Consider the following 21764-nt stretch of genomic DNA (forward strand, 5'->3'; position numbering starts at 1 on the left):
CTAACCACTAGGCTACCCTGCCGCCCCATCTACTCTATGTGTCCTGGTGTTTTTATTACTGCGTCTGGGTTAGAAATAACAACCGTCCCAAACCCACTGAGGTAGTCCACAGGACCTGGCGTGAAGAGCATTGTCTGCAATTGGACGTTGTGGCATGGTAGCATGCCTAATCTAGCCTGCGGGGTGTACAGTGTGTTCCCCAAAAAGAAAGATAGCCCCTAGAGAGCAATTCTGGTTTAAATCCGTGGCACAAACAGTCCACCGTATTACCTAGCGTGCAGGGTGCGCATTGCGTTGACTCTTCCTCGGTTGACGTCCATCTCCAGCAGGCGTGGGATACAGCGGATGTTAGAGGTCCCGGCTGGGATCTTCCTGGCCAGCCACATGCAGCGCATCGTCTTGTCTGCCTGCCACAGAGTCTTCATCTTGCCTTGATCTTTTTCGCTATGACACACACACACACACAGAGAGAGAGAGAGAGAGAGAGAGAGAGAGAGAGAGAGAGAGAGAGAGAGAGAGAGAGAGAGAGGAAGCAGAGGATTACATGGTGCTCTGTGTGGAATGTTATGTTGACAGTGTTAGCAGCAGATGTGGTTGGGGGATACAGGGTTTGGTGTGTTAGTAGTTGATGTGGTTGGGGGATACAGGGTTAGGTGTGTTAGTAGTTGATGTGGTTGGGGGATACAGGGTTTGGTGTGTTAGTAGTTGATGTGGTTGGGGGATACAGGGTTAGGTGTGTTAGTAGTTGATGTGGTTGGGGGATACAGGTTTAGGTGTGTTAGTAGTTGATGTGGTTGGGGGATACAGGGTTAGGTGTGTTAGTAGTTGATGTGGTTGGGGGATACAGGGTTAGGTGTGTTAGTAGTTGATGTGGTTGGGGGATACAGGGTTAGGTGTGTTAGTAGTTGATGTGGTTGGGGGATACAGGGTTAGGTGTGTTAGTAGTTGATGTGGTTGGGGGATACAGGGTTAGGTGTGTTAGTAGTTGATGTCCCTGATATTGGGAGAAATTATTATCAGAGGGTTCTATCTAGAGATTGAAAAGTTCAACTTACCTCGAGATAAAACAAAAAGTAAACAAAACACTGAGCTAAATGATGTAGTGTGTTGTGTTTGCGTGTAGCTTACCTGTGAACACTGCTCCATGGGTATGTCTCAGGTAAAGGTGGGGGTAAGTGCACCTGGGAAGATGGGGGATGGTGTGCCAATGACAACGGGTGTGGTTGTGCAGGCGAAGCGAGGTGTGTAGGTGGGTATAGGTGTGTGGATGGTGGGGTTTGGAGTGAAGATGGGGGTAGACGTTCCAGTGACAGGGATGATGGAAGATTGGAGCTGGGACTGGGCCTCAGAGACCACTGTAGTTTGGTAGGCACCACCGTCATGATGGGATGGGGCAGCTCCTGGCTGGTGTTGCATGGGACTGGAGCGGCCAGATGCAAGTTGTAGTCCACTCTCAGCTGTTGAGATAGGGTAGAGTAAAGTAGGACAGAGTAGTGTAGTGTTCAGTAGAGTAGGACAGAGTAGTGTAGTGTACAGTAGAGTAGGACAGAGTAGTGTAGTGTACAGTAGAGTAGAGTAGTGTAGAGTAGAGTAGGACAGAGTATTGTAGTGTACAGTAGAGTAGAGTAGTGTAGAGTAGGACAGAGTAGTGTGGTGTACAGTAGAGTAGTGTACAGTAGAGTAGTGTACAGTAGAGTGGGACAGAGTAGTGTAGTGTAGTGTACAGTAGAGTAGAGTAGAGTAGAGTAGAGTAGAGTAGAGTAGAGTATGACAGAGTAGTGTAGTGTAGTGTACAGTAGAGTAGAGTAGAGTAGAGTAGAGTAGAGTAGAGTAGGGTAGAGTAGAGTATGACAGAGTATTGTAGTGTACAGTAGAGTAGTGTAGAGTAGAGTATAGTAGAGTAGGACAGAGTAGTATAGTGTACAGTAGAGTAGTGTAGAGTAGAGTAGAGTAGGACAGAGTAGTGTGGTGTACAGTAGAGTAGAGTACAGTAGAGTAGAGTACAGTAGTGGAGTGTACAGTAGAGTAGTGTAGAGTAGAGTGGGACAGAGTAGTGTAGTGTAGTGTACAGTAGAGTAGTGTAGAGTAGAGTAGGATAGAGTAGTGTGGTGTACAGTAGAGTAGAGTAGTGTAGAGTAGAGTAGGACAGAGTAGTGTAGTGCAGTGTACAGTAGAGTATAGCAGTGTAGAGTAGTGTAGAGTATAGTAGTGTAGAGTAGTGTATAGCAATGTAGAGTATAGCAGTGTAGTGCAGAGTATAGTGGTGTAGAGTATAGTGGTGTAGAGAAGAGTAGTGTAGATTATAGTGGTGTAGAGTAGTGTATAGTATAGTAACATAGTGTAGAGTATAGCAGTGTAGTGTAGAGTACAGTAGTGTAGAGTATAGTGGTGTGGAGTAGTGTAGAGTATAGCAGTGTATAGTATAGTATAGTAGAGTATAGCGGCGTAGAGTAATGTAGAGTATATTAGAGTAGCGTAGAGTATAGTGGTGTATAGTAGTGTAGAGTAGAGTATAGTATAGTTGTGTAGTGTAGAGCATAGTAGTGTAGAGTATAGTGGTGTAGAGTATAGTAGTGTAGAGTGTGGTGGTGTAGAGTGGTGTATAGTATAGTGGTGCAGAGTATAGTAGAGTGGAGTGTAGTGGTGGCATGCAGAGTATAGCAGTGTAGAGTATAGTGGTGTAGAGTATAGTATTGTAGAGTATAGAGGTGTATAGTGGTGTAGAGTAGAGTAGTGTGGAGCATAGTGGTGTCATGTAGAGTATAGCAGTGTAGTGTATAGTAGTGTAGAGTATAGTAGTGTAGAGTATTATAGCGTAGAGTATAGTGGTGTAGAGTGGAGTATAGTGGAGTATATCAGTGTATAGTATAGTGGTGTAGATTATAGTGGTGTAGAGTAGTGTAGAGTATAGTAGTGTAGAGTGTAGTGGTGTAGTGTAGAGTATAGCAGTGTATAGTATAGTATAGTAGAGTATAGCGGCGTAGAGTAATGTAGAGTATATTAGAGTAGCGTAGAGTATAGTGGTGTATAGTAGTGTAGAGTAGAGTATAGTATAGTTGTGTAGTGTAGAGCATAGTAGTGTAGAGTATAGTGGTGTAGAGTATAGTAGTGTAGAGTGTGGTGGTGTAGAGTGGTGTATAGTATAGTGGTGCAGAGTATAGTAGAGTGGAGTGTAGTGGTGGCATGCAGAGTATAGCAGTGTAGAGTATAGTGGTGTAGAGTATAGTATTGTATAGTATAGAGGTGTATAGTGGTGTAGAGTAGAGTAGTGTGGAGCATAGTGGTGTCATGTAGAGTATAGCAGTGTAGTGTATAGTAGTGTAGAGTATAGTAGTGTAGAGTATTATAGCGTAGAGTATAGTGGTGTAGAGTGGAGTATAGTGGAGTATATCAGTGTATAGTATAGTGGTGTAGATTATAGTGGTGTAGAGTAGAGTATAGTGGTGTAGAGTAGTGTAGAGTATAGTAGTGTAGAGTGTAGTGGTGTAGAGTAGAGTAAGGTGGTGTAGAGTACAGCAGTGTAGAGTATAAGAGTGTAGGGTATAGTAGAGTAGAGAAGTGTAGAGTAGAGTACAGTATAGTGGTGTAGAGTAGTGTAATGTAGTGTAGATTAGAATAGTGTAGAGTACAGTATAGTAGTGTAGTGTAGAGTAGAGTAGTGTATAGTAGAATAGTGTAGTGTATAATAGAGTAGAGTAGAGTAGTAGAGTAGTGTAGAGTACAGTATACAGTATAGTGGTGTAGAGTATATATAGTATAGTAGTGTAGAGCAGTAGAGTAGAGTACAGTACAGTAGTGTAGAGTATTGTAGTGTAGAGTACAGAATAGTAGAGTAGAGTAGTGTAGAGTAGTGTAGAGTATAGTAGTGTAGAGTAGATTTGAGCAAAGTAGTGTAGAGTATTGTAGTGTAGAGTACAGAATAGTAGAGTAGAGTAGTGTAGTGTAGAGTACAGAATAGTAGAGTAGAGTAGTGTAGAGTAGAGTATAGTAGTGTAGAGTATTGTAGTGTAGAGTACAGAATAGTAGAGTAGTGTAGAGTACAGAAGAGTAGTGTAGAGTAGTACTGTAGAGTATTGTAGTGTAGAGTACAGAATAGTAGAGTAGAGTAGTGTAGAGTAGAGTAGAGTATAGTATAGTATTGTAGAGTAGTGTAGAGTAGTGTAGTGTAGTGTAGTATAGAGTAGAGTAGAGTAGAAAATAATAGAGTATATAAAAACTAGATATGTAAAAATCCTGACCTTGGAATAGAATCCTGGTTCTGAGGTATCAAAAACAAAAAATAATTCCCTCCTAAAAGTTCCTATTTATATTTCTGCATTAACGTCTACCCCTTAACCACATTGACTCCTCCTAACCTGACTGAAGAGGTAGAGCATGTGCGCCAGGCATCTGGTCCGTGTCAGTTCAATGGAAGTTTGCTTCTCAGACCAATGCCTCGTCATAGTAGATTGGTGCACGTCCAGTCTTTCTAGGGACTCGTACAAGTCCTTGGCCGCCTGTCCATCGCTCATGTCACGCGCCAAGAGCAGTCTAGCATTCAGATTGTTTCTGTTTTGTAATAAAAATCATTTGTAGTTAGCGTTTAGATTTGACCAATTTCAAACAAGTATCATAGTTCACTACAGCAACATAGTTTTTTTGTTTTCATGAGCATGGCCTTATTTCTATTACAGCATATTGGATGACTGTCATTCACATTCCATTCACCCAGTTCAATGTAATAGTGATAGGTATCGGCTACTACATGATACAAACACTTGCCCTATACCCATCATGAGGTTGCTACAACCTAGCTTATGAATGAAAGTTTACAACGTAGGTGGCTAAAAAGGTTGAGAGAAAAAAATTGAGGTGACAGACAGTGACACATTCAATACCAGCTTGCTCACTCTTGCCAGCATCTAGCTGATATAGGCTGTAATCATTAGTCCAACAGTTGCAAATGAGAGTTTGTGATCGACAAATTCAGGTACATTTATCCCCATTTCATTCTGTTTGCTTCCGTTTAAGAAATGTTTTTCAACAGGATCGGCGTAATGAATACACCCCTGATCACGCGTAAACACAGTTCACTTTCATAACAGACACGTTGTATTCCATCTTGCATCTATGCACTCTACTCCTCTCACCTTTTCCCTTCGCTTTTGGACTTTAATGCACAACACATCTGCTGTATGTGACCAGACGAAAAAACCTTTCCAAGCTAAACCATATCATACATACGCTACATACAGCCTACACCATTGTCCCCATATTAGCTAAAGTAACGTCCTAGTCAACATAGCTAATATAACTCACGTGTTAGTAAACCCACTGCAATCCTGCAGTAAAGTTACAGTGTATAGTCAGTAAGCAGTTACTCTGGCGGGCCCCGGTGGCAATAAATTACTAAAACCAAAAGCATACCTGGACTTGGAAGAGTTCCAGTGTTGTGTTGGAAAGTCATAGCCAGCTAGCTAGCATAGCATCCCTCTGTTATAGCCAGCTAGCTAACATAGCATCCCTCTGTTATAGCCAGCTAGCTAGCATAGCATCCCTCTGTTTGAGCAGGGTGTTTGAGTAGGCTAAACTAACTAGCTGCATTTGCTAGCTAAGTGAAACTGGAGAAAAAATGACAATCTCTCTCTATCTCTCTCTCGCTTCTCCTTCATATTGTAAGAAATCAATTTGTTCAAAACTGTTCAACTATTGTCTTTCTCTCTCTTTGAGTCAACTACTCACCACATGTTATGCACTGTAGCTGTGGCTTATGCTTTCAGTACTAGATTCATTCTCTGATTGTTTGATTTGGTGGAAGACATGTCAGTTCATGCTACAAGAGCTCTGATAGTAATTATGACAACTTCCGGAGGACATCCTACAACCTATGTAAATCTATGGAAGGTGGTGAGAACCATGAGCCTCCTCTGTTTTTTACTGAAGTCAACATACCCAGAGGAGGACAGAAGCTAACTGTCCTCCGGGCTACACCATGGTGCTACCCTACAGAGTGCTGTTGAGGCTACTGTAGACCTTCATTGCAAAATAGTGTGTTTTAATCTGTTATTTGTTGACGTGATTATATTTAGTTACGTTCTATCTAAAAAGTATAACTTTTTAGATGTTTTACTATTTTTTTAAATGAAATCACTGAGGATGGTCCACCCCTTCCTCCGCTGAGGAGCCTCCACTGCCCTACAACTACCTAGAGGCCATTTTGGGACCAAACTATGTTAAAGCCAGACAGGAACTAAATCAGCCAGCAAACCAGTCAACCAGACAGCCAACCAGACAACCAACCAACTGACTAGCCACCCATCCATCATCCATCGATCCACCCAGCCAACCAACCAACCGACTAGCCACCCATCCATCATCCATCAATCCACCCAGCCAGACAACCAGCCAGCCAACCAACCAACCAAACTACTAGCCACCCATCCATCATCCATCAATCCAACCAGCCAGACAACCAACCAACAAACCAACCGACTAGCCACTTTCCATCATCCATCAATCCACCCACCCAGCCAGCCAGCCAGCCAACCAGACAACCAACCAACCGACTAGCCACCCATGCATCAATCCACCCAGCCAGACAACCAACCAGCCAGCCAGCCAACCAACCATCCAAACCGACTAGCCACCCATCCATCATCCATCAATCCACCCAGCCAGACAACCAACCAGCCAGCCAACCAACCAACCAACCGACTAGCCACCCATCCATCATCCATTAATCCACCCAGCCAGACAACCAGCCAGCCAACCAACCGACTAGCCACCCATCCATCATCCATTAATCCACCCAGCCATACAACCAGCCAGCCAGCCAGCCAACCAACCGACTAGCCACCCATCCATCATCCATCAATCCAGCCAGCCAGCCAGCCAGCCAGCCAGCCAGCCAGCCAGCCAGCCAGCCAACCAGTCAGCCACCCACCCACCCTGCCAGTCAGTCAGTCAGCCACCCACCCAGCCACCCACCCACCCACCCAGCCACCCACCCACCCAGCCAGCCAGCCAGCCAGCCAGCCAGCCTATAGTACCTGACTTGCTGCAGAGCTTTGTGCTTTATGAACCTCCTGATAAGACAGAGTAGTCTGTTCTCCACACTGCTCAGTGTCTGGATGATTATGTCCTTCAGCATGCGGTAGAGCTGTGGGGAGATATGCCTGTTCACCACAGCCTGGTGGAGCAGCTTCAAGTTGGACCTGTAGAAAGTGAACCCTTCAATCAATCCATCCGTCAATCAATCAATCAATCCATTCATAATTTATTTTATAAAGCCCTTTTTTTACATCAGCAGTTGTCACAAAGTGCTGTACAGTTTACCGGCCTAAACACCGGTAAACCCTAGAACAAGTAGAGACAGAAGCAGAAGCACAGTAGCCAGGAAGAACTCCCTAGATTGAAGGAACCTAGGAAGGAACCTAGGAAGGAACCTAGGAAGGAACCTAAGAAGGAACCTAGGAAGGAACATAGGAAGGAACATAGGAAGGAACCTAAGAAGGAACCTAGGAAGGAACCTAGGAAGGAACCTAGAGATGCGAAGTAAAAAGTCTCGCAGCTCCAAAACTGTTAAGTCAAGCAACAAGTTTAACTATATGAACCACCTATTGACATTATACTCACCACTGATCCAACTGTTCTTACATGATCCCCTCTTGAACCTTGATCTGAGTAAAACCATACCGACCCCTGGGACTCCTTCGTCCACAATGTGCCTCACACACTATTCCCTTTATAGTGCACTACTTCTGACCAGGGCCCTATGGGGACTGCCCTATATAGGGAATAGAAAGGGTGATCTTTGCGATGCAGACATTACCTCTGGGATTCCACGTGAAAGATGTGGTTCACTCCCACCATGCGACTCTTCATCAACGTCTCCGCCTCCAACGTCATGTCTGAGCTGTAGCGTTCCACATGGTCTGTCCACGACCTGGACTCGGCCATCTTCACGGGGATGCGTTTCTGGGTCTTCTGCATGAGGATAGAACATCTTCTGGGTCTCCTCTGCTTCTCTGTCACCTGAAGAGATGTTTATTTACAACACATTCTCTCTTACACCTGGAGAGATGTTTATTTACAACAAACAACCAAACAATAAAAACATACACAAGACAAGGCAGTGTAAATACCGACCACAACTATAGGCTACTTAGGCTAAAAGAACGAGGAATAAACCTACAGTTGAAGTGGGAAGTTTACATACACCTTAGTCAAATTCATTTCAACTCAGTTTTTCACAATTCCTGACATTTAGTCCTAGTAACAATTTCGTGTTTTTGGTCAGTTAGGATCACCACTTTATTTTAAGAATGTGAAATATCAGAATAATAGTAGAGAGAATAATTTATTTCATTTTTTAAATTTCTTTCATCACATTCCCAGTGGGTCAGAAGTTTACACACACTCAATTAGTATTTGGTAGCATTACCTTACAAATTGTTTAACTTGGGTCAAACGTTTCGGGTAGCCTTCCACAAGCTTCCCACAATAAGTTGGGTGAATTTTGTCCCATTCTTCCTGACAGAGCTGGTGTAACTGAGTCAGGTCTGTAGGCCTCCTTGATCCCACACGCGTTTTCAGTTCAGCCCACAAATTTTCTATGGGATTGAGGTCAGGGTTTTGTGTTGGCCACTCCAATACCTTGACTTTGTTGTCCTTAAGCCATTTTGCCACAACTTTGGAAGTCTTCTTGGGGTCATTGTCCATTTGGAAGACCCATTTGCGACCAAGCTTTAACTTCCTGACTGATGTCTTGAGATGTTGCTTCAATATATCCATATAATTTCCCTCCCTCATGATGCCATCTATTTTGTGAGGTGCACCAGTCCCTCCTGCAGCAAAGCACCCCCACAACATGATGCTGCCACTCCCGTGCTTCACGGTTGGGATGGTGTTCTTCAGCTTGCAAGCCTCCCCCTTTTTCCTCCAAACATAACGATGGTCATTATGGCCAAACAGTTCTATTTTTGTTTCATCAGACCAGAGGACATTTCTCAAAAAAAGTACAGTCTTTGTCCTCATGTGCAGTTGCAAACCGTAGTCTGGCTTTTTTATGACGGTTTTAGAGCAGTGGCTTCTTCCTTGCTGAGCGGCTTTTCAGGTTATGTCGATAAATGACTCTTGTACCTACTTTTGTACCTGTTTCCTCCAGCATCTTCACAAGGTCATTTGCTGTTATTCTGGGATTGATTTGGTCCCATGGTGCTGCGTGGTCCCATGGTGTTTATACTTGCATACTATTGTTTGTACAGATAAACGTGGTACCTTCAGACGTTTGGCAATTGCACCCAAGGATAAACCAGACTTGTGGAGGTCTACAATTCTATTTCTGAGGTCTTGAATGATTTATTTTGATTTTCCCATGATGTCAAGCAAAGAGGCACTGAGTTTGAAGGTTGGGCCTTGAAATACATCCACAGGTACACCTCCAATTGACTCAAATTATGTAAATTAGTCTATCAGACGCTTCTAAAGCCATGACATTATTTTCTGGAATTTTCCAAGCTGTTTAAAGGCACAGTCAACTTAGTGATTGTAAACTTCTGACCCACTGGAATTGTGATACAGTGAATTATAGTGAAATAATAATAATTAGTCTGTAAACAATTGCTGGAAAAAATGACTTGTGTCATGCACCGACTTGCCAAAACTATAGTTTGTTAACAAGACATTTGTGGAGTGGTTGAAAAACGATTTTTAATGACTCCAACCTAAGTGTATGTAAACCTCAGACTTCAACTGTACATACTTATATAAAGTGATTTCAGTAAAGTGCTATAGTTACGGAGAGTGCTTTCGAAATGGCACCCTATTCCCTATATAGTGCACTAGTTCCCTATGTAGTCACACAGGGCTCGGGTCAAAAGTAGTGCACTATATAGGGAACATTGTGCCATTTGGAATGAAAAATAAATAAAGACCTGCTTCTTGCCCATCTCGTTGAGGTTCTTGAACTGGTCCATGATGATGTTCAGGGAGTGGTGACGACTCTTTCCCTTGACGTTTGACAAAGTCTTCTTACCTAACGAGGACCACCATTGGAGTACAACAATACATACATGAACAATCATCAAGAATTAAAAACACAATCAATTCCAACAACTTATTTCCATGTAAGTTGTTAGAATTCGTTGTGTTATTAATTCTTGATGATTTGTAATGTATGTATTGTTGAACTCCATTGGCTGAGGCAATATATTAATTAATTCATTAATTCATCCATCTATCTATCCATTCACCTTCCAAGTCAAAGAGCGCTTGTTTGTTTGCTCCCACATCCTTCACAGTGCGGTCCTGGTTCTGTATCTCATTGCTGATCTCCTTCAGCATGTCTCCTGGGGTTCTCTGGGTTGAGTCCCAGAACGCTGATTCGTCCAGTTTGTTGTCGTTGTCCATGAGCGGCACGTCTATGATGTCATCGTCAAACTTCCCCTGGAGGGGAATCACCACAAGTGAGAGAATGTCAGTGGGACAAAGGCCCCTAAACTGCAGTAAGAATCAAATAAAGGCAGAATGTTCGGCTAGTATGATGCAAGAAACTTCACCCAACACCTAGTGACCTCATCAAGATATTTAGATCTCTTTTCATCATGGCTAAGGTGTTGGGTTGAAATTCTCTGGCCCGGGGTTACCCCCCCCCCCCCCCCCCCCCCAAATTTGCTACAATATGCTGATGTGCTCCTACCTGTAGCTGCGTGATCATGTCATTAAAAGAGTCTCTGATGGACCTCTGTAGATCGCAGTACAGCTTGATGATATCAGCTGCCTTGGCTTTTCTGCTGGCGACATCCATCCCTTCTAGCAGCTCACCATCTTTCCCCTTGTCCTTGTCACCAGAAATCGACACCACACACTGCTCGGAATTCTGGATGGCCTCCAGAAGATCCATGCTCTTCCTCTCCACCTGCTCGATGATGTCTTCTGGATCCACTGAGATGTCTTCCAGAGACTCCACTTCTTCCACTTCTTCGCCAACAGGCTGGCCCGGCTCCGGCTTTGGTTTCGGCCTCCGTTTGGAGTACTTAAGCTTGGGAGTTGGTTGCGGAACCAGCTGATTGTTGAGAACTGGCGCTCCCTGTACGTATTTTGTGGGAGCAACGACCACTATCTGCTGTTTCGGCCGTGGATGTTTCGGGGTCTCCTGCATCTGTTGGATCTGGAACAGTAGAATATTGTTCTGCTCCTTGACTGATGAAAGCTCATCCTCCATCTTGGTCATCTTGATCTGATTGTCACCCACTTGGATCTTTATCTGGGCCAGCTGGAAGCGACAGTCCATAGACTGCAGCTCCTCCACCTGTGCCAGAAGCTTCCTGGCTTCCTTGGTGCGCTCCTGGAATGCTTGGTTAAGGTTCTGCAGCCCTACCTGATCATAATGAACCGTATGTGTATACCATTTAGCATAGGCTTTAATTCAACGTGACTTACAGTACAGGGAGTGCATACATTCAAAATGGAGGTCGGGATTCAATCAACAGCGCATCGTTGACAAGCTCAATGCACTTTTGACGATGCACATTTTAATGGCAATTGCCCAGACGGAGGTCACATTCATGGTAAACTCTGCGGCGGTAGGCTCTGTCTGGTGTGTGATCTACCGTTACTGTCTGGTGTGTGATCTACCGTTACTGTCTGGTGTGTGATCTACCGTTACTGTCTGGTGTGTGATCTACTGTTACTGTCTGGTGTGTGATCTACTGTTACTGTCTGGTGTGTGATCTACTGTTACTGTCTGGTGTGTGATCTACTGGTACTGTCTGGTGTGTGATCTACTGTTACTGTCTGATGTGTGATCTACCATTACTGTCTGGTGTGTGATCTACTGTTACTGTCTGGTGTGTGATCTACTGTTACTGTCTGGTGTGTGACCTACCATTACTGTCTGGTGTGTGATCTACCGTAACTGTCTGGTGTGTGATCTACTGTTACTGTCTGGTGTGTGACCTACCGTTACTGTCTGGTGTGTGATCTACTGTTACTGTCTGGTGTGTGACCTACCGTTACGAACTTAAAGGCCAGACTCATTGCCTTGTTGCAGCCTAGTGCCTTGGCTATGTCTAAGAGCATGAAGGACAGCTCCGTGGCAGACTTGGTGGCCAGTTTGACGTCCGATAGAAATACGTCTGCAGCAGGAGGCTGGAGCTCCTGGATTCGTTTGATGGTCCGTGCATCCACTTTCTGCTCCCTCCACCAGCGCCACGCACCCTTATTCAGAGCTGCAAATACACACTGTAGCATTAGCCATTCACCTTCTATCATCACAGAATGTTCACTGGAGAACTGGAGAACAATCCACATATCACATATCCTGAGGCTGCATTTATTGTAGCTGGGGATTTTTTACAAAGCCAATTCTGAGGAAATGGCTCCCGAAATTCTATCAACATATTGATTGTTGTACTCTCCCTGCTAAAACCCTCAACCATTGCTATACTACCTTCCAGAATACATATAAGGCCCTCCCCCACCCTCCATTCGGCAAATCAGGCCACAATTCCATCTTGCTCCTCCACTCCTTTAGGCAGAAACTCAAACAGGAAGCACCCGTGGTGAGGACTATTCAACGCTGGTCTGACCAATCGGAATGCACGCTTCAAGATTGTTTTGATTACGCAGACTGGGTTATGTTCAGAGTAGCTTCAGAAAATAATATTGACACATATACTGATACGGTGAATGAGTTTATCAGGAAATGCATAGGAGATGTTGTACCCACTGTGACTATTAACACCTACCCCAACCAGAAACCGTGGATAGATGGGAGCATTGTTGCAAAACTGAAAGCGCGAACCACCTCATTTAACCAGGGCAAGAAGACTGGGAATATGGAAGAATATAAACAGTGTAGTTATTCCCTCCGCAAAGCAATCAAGCAGACTAAACGTCGGTATAGGGACAGAGTGGAGTCCCAGTTCAACGGCTCAGACATGAGACGTATGCAGCAGGGTCTACAGACAATCACGGATTATAAAAGGAAAACCAGCCACGTCGCGGACACAGACGTCTTGCTTCGTCGGGCTGTATCACCGCCTGGTACGGCAACTGCACCACCCTCAACCGCAAAGCTTTGTAAATAAATGTAAACACCATGATTTGCAAATAAATTCATTAAAAATCCTACAATGTGATTTTCTGGATGTTTTTTTCTCATTTTGTCTGTCATAGTTGAAGTGTAACTATGATGTAAATTACAGGCCTCTCTCATCTTTTCAAGTGGGAGATCTTGCACAATTGGTGGCTGACTAAATACTTTTTTGCCCCACTGTATGTATATATATTATGTATATATATTCTTAATCCATTCCTTACTTATATTTAGGTGTATTGTGGGTATATATGTTGTGAAACTATTAGATATCACTTGTTAGATATTACACTGTCGGAGCTAGAAGCACAAGCATTTCGCTACACCCGCAATAACATCTGCTAAACAATGTGTATGTGAACAATAACATCTGCTAAACAATGTGTATGTGAACAATAACATCTGCTAAACAATGTGTATGTGAACAATAACATCTGCTAAACAATGTGTATGTGAACAATAACATCTGCTAAACAATGTGAACAATAACCTTCAATTTTGATTTGATCAGTCATACTACTAAAGTATTCAAGTCATTTACACTCTTAGTTCTGACTTCTGTGGAGAGCAAGAGACATGGCAATAATCTATTTGTCAGAAATACTAAGACGTTATGCGTTTCTCTTCTCATACTCAATCTTACCAGCTTCCTCCTTCTTGGTCTTTTTTTTCACGTCGGTGTCAAAGAGGCCTTGGCAGAGGCCACGTAGGCGGTGAATGCAGCTGTCTGTATCATTGATAGACGTCTCCAACTTTCTCTGTATGTCTTCGATCCATTCTGATGTAACCTCCTCCTGTTCCTCCTCGTTCCCCTCTTTCTTTGTAGCTCGCTCGTTCTCAAACGTCTGTAGTGACTCCTCTATAGACCGTAGAACAAGAGATGTTATTGGGCTTGTAAGTAAGCATCACACCTGTTGTATTCGGGCGCATGTGACAAATAACATTTGATTTGATTTATTGATTGATTGCTTATTGATGATGCTAAACAAGGGTATGGGTAGAGACATGGACAGGTTAGCCATATAGTGACCGTAAGGTGCCCTATATCTCCAAGGTGATATATGTGACCATATCACAGGTTTAAAACTGTGACGTGGGAAACCAGTATGAAAAAGTTAGCTAACTATTCCAGATGAACACATTGTTATGCTTGGGAAAAGGTCACTGCAGTAATTGCAGTGTAGCCTCTGCAAAACATGTCCTGCAGGTCAACCTGGACTCAGATGTAGACATAACATAGTAATACAAAATCTGGGACACTCAAATTAGTGTGATATTTTACATTGGGTATGGTATGTATTAATATGCGAACGTCCATCATCCATTTTGTCTGATAAGTTGTGAATTGCAATTTGTATGATATATTACGAATTGCAATTCTTACAATATTTTATGAATTTGCAAAACCTTCCTTTTTGTTGTGGCTAAAGTTAGCTGGGTGGCTAACGCTAACATAAGCTAGGTGGCTAAGAGTAATGTTAGCTAGGTGGCTAAGGTTAGCTAGGCTAGGGGTTAAGGTTAGGGTTGAGGTTAGGGTTAGGAGTTATGTTAAAGGGTTAAGGTTAGGGTTAGCTAGGTGCAAAGTAGCTAAAAAGTAGTAAGTAGCTGGAAAGTTGCTAATTAGCTAAGATGCTAAAGTTCTCCATGACGAGACATGAACATGCGACATTTGGTTTGCTAGACATTCGCATTATAGGCCCATCCAACTACCCAGCACAGAGGGGTTGGGTTAAAGGCGGAAGACACATTTCAGTTGAAGGCATTCAGTTGTACAACTGACTAGGAATCCCCCTTTCCTTTCCTTCTGTGTTTACCTTAATAAGTAAACCTTCTGTCTTATGTAACCATACCAAATGTAATATAGCGTACTAATTTCAGTGTACCGTTTACTATGTTACGACTAGTCTATGAGACCAGGCTGTGCAGGTTTTACAACATGAGTAATGTCTACACCAACCAGTCATTTGAATATGGAAATAGGAAGCCCGAGCACATGCACTCACATAAAAAATGTATTTGACAATTTGATAGACAGACATCCCTATACATCCCTATACAATGTATTGAATATCCAATACAGGATTTGCGTCCCAGTTGGCACCCTATTCCCTATATAGTGCACTACTTTTGACCAGGGCCCTATATAGTGCACTACGTTTGTCCAGAGCCCTAAGGGCCCTGGTCAAAAGTAGTGCACTATATAGGGAATAGGGTGTCATTTGTGGTGCAAACACTCACGTGCTTCGGTGAGCCAGTCCAGTAGTAGCGTGAGGTCTGTCTCCCTCGCCACAGCTGAATTCAGGAAGTCTCTGATCTTGTTGATCTGCTCACGGCGCCACCGCCTCTCGTCCAGGTCGGGCAAGAAGGACAGGAGTTCCTTCTCTGTGTCATCTTCATCATCGCCATCCTCACCCAGGATGCCAGCGCCCAGCAGTGCTCGGTACAGGGGCATCTCGACTTTCTGCAAGGGGTTAGGTGGTAGGTCTCCACCGGATCACCCAAATCACCCAGGAAGAGAGGACTATCTCAATGTGTTGCGATTCTGTTGAACTAGAAGTGTAGAGAAAAGTAAAATAGGGATATGGTACATGTGTAGGTGTAACAGTATCATTTTAAACCGTCCCCTCGCCCATACCCGGGCGCGAACCAGGGACCTTCTGCACACATCAACAACTGACACCTACGAAGCGTCGTTACCCATCGCTCCACAAAAGCCGCGGCCCTTGCAGAGCAAGGGGAACTACTACTTCAAGGTCTCAGAGCAAGTGACGTCACCGATTGAAACGCTATTTAGCGCACACTGCTAACTAAGCTAGCCGTTTCACATCCGTTACATAGGCCTATCCATAAATGCATTGGATACATTCATTTAGACACGAATGGATTAGTGGATAGATTTATGTACTGGATCGAAGCAGCCACACTCAAACTTGACAGTTTTATCTCCATCTCTTCATTCAAAGACTCAATCATGGACACTCTAACTGACAGTTGTGGCTGCTTTGTGTGATGTATTGTTGTCTCTACCTTCTTGCCCTTTGTGATGTTGTCTGTGCCCAATAATGTTTGTACCCTGTTGTGCTGCTACCATGTGTTGTGCTGCTACCATGTTGTGTTGCTACCATGTTGTTGTCATGTTGTGTTGTTACCATGCTGTGTTTTCATGTGTTGCTGCCATGCTATGTTGTCGTCTTAGGCCTCTCTTTATGTAGTGTTGTGGTGTCTGTCTTGTTGTGATGGTGTCTGTCTTGTGATGATGGTGTTTTGTCCTATATTTTTATTTTGTTTTTTTATTTTTAATCCCAGGCCCCCCTCCTCACAGGAGGCCGTTTGCCTTTTGGTAGGCCGTCATTGTAAATAAGAATTTGTTTTTAACTGACTTTCCTTGTTACATAAAACATATGTTGAGCTCATTAAAATCTATCAAAACAATTGTATTAATCTCCTAGGGACAAACTTCTGCAGGGTTTATACAGAAACAAGCAATTAAAAATGTATTTGATGTGTGAATAACTAGAGCGCCCTTTGATAGTACGTTTGATACGTTTCTTTGATAGGGTTTTGGCTCTGGCCTCAGAGATGTGGGACTGACGGAACAGAGCAATACTTCGGCTAGAGACGGAAGAGTAAGCGAGACATCTCACTCGCTCCTTTTTTTCTGGTGTATATAGGCAATGAAGTAAGCGGACCAGACCCAGCGGCTAATGCATTGGTGGCTGTGGGAGAGCAACGCTTTACGCAGACCGGAACTGTGACCATTTTTTCAAACTGTAAACGGCCTGTGTGGGACATCTTTATTTATCAACCATCTTTGGCTCGGCTAAGAGATGCGCGCACTACTTTTAATTTAACCTTTATTTAACTAGGCAAGTCGGTTAAGAACAAATTCTTATTTACAATGACGGCCTTCACCATGTACTTTCGAACTCCAGGGTCTGACGGTCACAAAGGAAATAGCATAGAAAATCAAGCAACGCAAAAGCCGGTCAAAACCTTTACATTAAAATGACGAACCTTACCTCTCTCACGACGAATTAATTCATAAGTAGTTTGATGGTCTATGGCATGGCGATATAGACCTAAACTAGTGGCTCTGGTCTAGGTTTTCGAGCGATACGTTTTGATTCCGTAAATTACGTCATAAATCAGTTTACTTTCTCGATTGCGTGCGATACAGACGGAGCACGGCAATAACATATCAAATACATTGAAAAGTAGACTAGAACCTAAAGTCACCGGGACTGTCTGTAATACTGTAATACTAGATACTCCTACAACAATAACAACAACAACACATGCCTACAGTAAATCAGGAGTGGTTTATTACTTTTATCAAATGGCAGCAAAAAAAAAACGAAACATTAAATACAAATGAAGAACAGAACAGACGGTGGTAATTAAAGCAGTAAACAAAGTGTTTATTAACAGCACAATAACGCCATGTTACAGTGGTTGGGTAGTGGCACACTAACACAACAGGAGACATACACACAAACCTATACACAGCTGTATGTCAATAGCAGGGGCGGTAATGAAAAAGTCACTCGGGTAAAAAAAAAACACGTTATTAAAGTAATACATTTTTTTTTAAAGATAACTTCCTGAAATGTAATTCCCCCACAGGACAATAATGCAACACGGAAACAGAAGTACAATTTCAGGAAGTTGCTGAAGCCTCGACAGTGGGCCAGTCACCATGTTTGCAATCCCATAGGGCTCTGGTAAAAAGCACTACACTAAATAGGGAATAGGGTGCCAGAGGGCTCTGGTAAAAAGCAGTGCACTAAATAGGGAATAGGGTGCCAGAGGGCTCTGGTAAAAAGCAGTGCACTAAAATAGGGAATAGGGTGCCAGAGGGCTCTGGTAAAAAGCAGTGCACTAAATAGGGAATAGGGTGCCAGAGGGCTCTGGTAAAAAGCAGTGCACTAAAATAGGGAATAGGGTGCCAGAGGGCTCTGGTAAAAAGCAGTGCACTAAAAAGGGAATAGGGTGCCAGAGGGCTCTGGTAAAAAGCAGTGCACTAAATAGGGAATAGGGTGCCATTTGGGACACACAGCAATTTCAAGAAGTGGCTTTAGCTGCAGTTTGGTCAGTGTGCCAGTTACCATATTTACAGCCAGTCAGGCAGGGACGGGCAGGAGCAGGGTATTAAATAAACCAAATGCCACAGTGATGATACACAGCGGGGGAGGGGTTGCTGAGAGGGCTGAACCCATAAACATGGGGATTAAGGAAAGAGAGGAGCAGTGAACATCTATTCCATTACTTTCACTTGGAGCACTCTGTTCTCTCTCTATCCAGCGCTGATCTCTGTCTCTCCCCCTCCCACTCGCTCTGCCCACTCCCCCCCTCTCTATCCAGTGCTACTCTCTGTCTCTACCCCTCCCCTCTCTCTCTCCCTCCCACTCGCTCTGCCCACCCCCCTCTCTATCCAGTGCTACTCTCTGTCTCTACCCTCCCCTCTCCCTCCCACTCGCTCTGCCCAGCCCCCCTCTCTATCCAGTGCTACTCTCTGTCTCTACCCTCCCCTCTCTCTCTCCCTCCCACTCGCTCTGCCCACCCCCCCTCTCTATCCAGTGCTACTCTCTGTCTCTACCCTCCCCTCTCCCTCCCACTCGCTCTGCCCAGCCCCCCTCTCTATCCAGTGCTACTCTCTGTCTCTACCTTCCCCTCTCTCTCTCCCTCCCACTCGCTCTGCCCACCCCCCCCTCTCTATCCAGTGCTACTCTCTGTCTCTACCGCTCCCCTCTCTCTCTCCCCCCCACTCGCTCTGCCCACTCCCCCCTCTCTATCCGGTGCTACTCTGTCTCTACCCCTCCCCTCTCTCTCTCCCTCCCACTCGCTCTGCCCACTCCCCCTCTCTATCCAGTGCTACTCTCTGTCTCTACCGCTCCCCTCTCTCTCTCCCCCCCACTCGCTCTGCCCACTCCCCCCCTCTCTATCCGGTGCTACTCTCTGTTTCTACCCCTCCCCTCTCTCTCTCCCTCCCACTCACTCTGCCCACCCCCCCTCTCTATCCAGTGCTACTCTCTGTCTCTACCCCTCCCCTCTCTCTCTCCCTCCCACTCGCTCTGCCCACCCCCCGTCTCTATCCAGTGCTACTCTCTGTCTCTACCCCTCCCCTCTCTCCCTCCCACTCGCTCTGCCCACTCCCCCCTCTCTATCCAGTGCTACTCTCTGTCTCTACCCCTCCCCTCTCTCTCTCCCTCCCACTCGCTCTGCCCCCCCCCTCTCTATCCAGTGCTACTCTCTCTCTCCCTCTCTCTCTTTCCCGTCTCTCCAGTGCTGCTGTGGTGAATGTGATCACGTGGTGGAGCAAGCCAGGGACATCGTTCAGAGGGTAGAGAGCTAGAGGATAAACCAGCTTTTTCGCCAGTTGATCTCTGGAAGTAAGTGGCTCACCGTCCAGAACATTGCAGATCACTGTTTTTCCTAACGCATGAATACCACTAGTATGAATCATAATCAGTGGCCTGGGTATAGCAGTGAAATTACTAGAATTAGAGTAGTACAGTAATTCTATTCCTATGGGCTGGAGAGAGAGGGAGAGAGAGCGAGTGAGAAAGAGAGAGAGAGGGAGAGGGGAGAGGGAGAGAGGGAGAGAGAGAGAGAGGGGGGAGAGAGAGGGAGAGAGGGGGGAGAGAGAGAGGGGGAGAGGTGGGAGAGAGAGAAAGAGAGAGAGAGAGGGGGGTTGGTTCAGAGCCATGTGTTTAAAATAGTTTGTTTTCTGAATATTTGTCTCTGGGTTGGTCGGTTTGAGATTTATCCATCCAAAGGGAGTCTGGGGCATGTAGTTGGTCATAGTGGACAGAGGGACTTGATATTAGAGTCCATCTCACTGTCATAGGCAGGCTACCATGTGCACAGCAGGGAATAAACTTCTTCTTTTTTTTTTAACTAGGCAAGTCAGTTAAGAACAAATTCTTATTTATGGCCTACCCCAGACGACGCTGGGCCAATTATGCTCCTTTCTATCAGACTCCCAATCACAGCCAGATGTGATGCAGCCTGGATTCAAACCAGGTACTGCAGTGACACCTCTTGCACTGAGATGCAGTGTCTTAGACCAGTGTGCCACTCGGGATACCAAACTTCAGTAGAAGAAAACACCCTGAACTTGGAAGTTATCACTTATCCAGGAGACTGCATTACAGAACATTCAGAGAGAAATATGGAAAAAGGGAATAATGTCAGGTCTATGTGTGACAAATGCATCTCTGCAGCATCACAAATGGCTGAATCCCACTTAGCTTAATAGACGCGTGGTGTTTGTGGTCTCAGTCAACCCTACCCAGGCCTGTCGTCTGACCCACATGGCTGCCCAGAGGAGAGTACATCCTATCCTAGTACCTCAGGGCACAGCTGTTCCATAGGCCAACGACACATGGCAACAGTCTTCCTTGTTTACTGGATCTGTCATCAAAATATTCAATTTTTTTTTTTACTTTGCTTTTTTTTCCCGTAATTTGACCAACAAAACACAAGTTGCAAAAGAAATGATAAAACAAAATGAATCAATCAGGAATCAACCATAAACCATTGCCAAAATGGCTTAAAAAGACTCCACCAAGAGAACAGAACAGCAATACGACTTTACACTGAACAACAGTCAGTAACTATTCAACAAGTTTGAATGGTTCCAGGAGAAATGGTTTTGGTCTCTTTCCCACAGCTACTGTACAAGTCTGCCAAGAGAGACTAGTTTTGGTCTCTTTCCCACAGCCACTGTACAAGTCTGCCAAGAGAGACTAGTTTTGGTCTCTTTCCCACTGGTACGAGTCTGCCAAGAGAGACTAGATTTGGTCTCTTTCCCACAGCCACTGTACGAGTCTGCCAAGAGAGACTAGTTTTGGTCTCTTTCCCACAGCCACTGTACGAGTCTGCCAAGAGAGACTAGTTTTGGTCTCTTTCCCACTGGTACGAGTCTGCCAAGAGAGACTAGATTTGGTCTCTTTCCCACAGCCACTGTACGAGTCTGCCAAGAGAGACTAGTTTTGGTCTCTTTCCCACAGCCACTGTACGAGTCTGCCAAGAGAGACTAGTTTTGGTCTCTTTCCCACTGGTACGAGTCTGCCAAGAGAGACTAGATTTGGTCTCTTTCCCACAGCCACTGTACGAGTCTGCCAAGAGAGACTAGTTTTGGTCTCTTTCCCACAGCCACTGTACGAGTCTGCCAAGAGAGACTAGTTTTGGTCTCTTTCCCACAGCCACTGTACGAGTCTGCCAAGAGAGACTAGTTTTGGTCTCTTTCCCACTGGTACGAGTCTGCCAAGAGACACTAGATTTGGTCTCTTTCCCACAGCCACTGTACGAGTCTGCCAAGAGAGACTAGTTTTGGTCTCTTTCCCACAGCCACTGTACGAGTCTGCCAAGAGAGACTAGTTTTGGTCTCTTTCCCACTGGTACGAGTCTGCCAAGAGAGACTAGATTTTGTCTCTTTCCCACAGCCACTGTACGAGTCTGCCAAGAGAGACTAGTTTTGGTCTCTTTCCCACAGCCACTGTACGAGTCTGCCAAGAGAGACTAGTTTTGGTCTCTTTCCCACTGGTACGAGTCTGCCAAGAGAGACTAGATTTGGTCTCTTTCCCACAGCCACTGTACGAGTCTGCCAAGAGAGACTAGTTTTGGTCTCTTTCCCACAGCCACTGTACGAGTCTGCCAAGAGAGACTAGTTTTGGTCTCTTTC

The 21764-nt window shown here is 44.7% G+C and overlaps 1 protein-coding gene across 1 annotated transcript; it reads right to left on the reverse strand.

Moving 5' to 3' along the window:
- Positions 1 to 266: 266 nt before the first annotated feature.
- On the reverse strand, positions 267 to 7214 carry LOC149976491 (uncharacterized). Its single transcript, XM_090204320.1, has 4 exons — positions 7029 to 7214; positions 4356 to 4548; positions 1129 to 1457; positions 267 to 444 (listed from the first exon to the last, which is right to left on the reverse strand). Exons 1-4 carry the CDS (start codon positions 7127 to 7129, stop codon positions 267 to 269), a joined length of 801 nt encoding a protein of 266 aa, XP_090060446.1. The 5' UTR covers positions 7130 to 7214.
- Positions 7215 to 21764: the final 14550 nt, after the last annotated feature.

The sequence above is a fragment of the Oncorhynchus mykiss genome, chromosome 17 (assembly GCF_057628025.1).
Source record: "Oncorhynchus mykiss isolate SJ-2025 chromosome 17, ASM5762802v1, whole genome shotgun sequence".
NCBI classification, from domain to species: domain Eukaryota; kingdom Metazoa; phylum Chordata; class Actinopteri; order Salmoniformes; family Salmonidae; genus Oncorhynchus; species Oncorhynchus mykiss.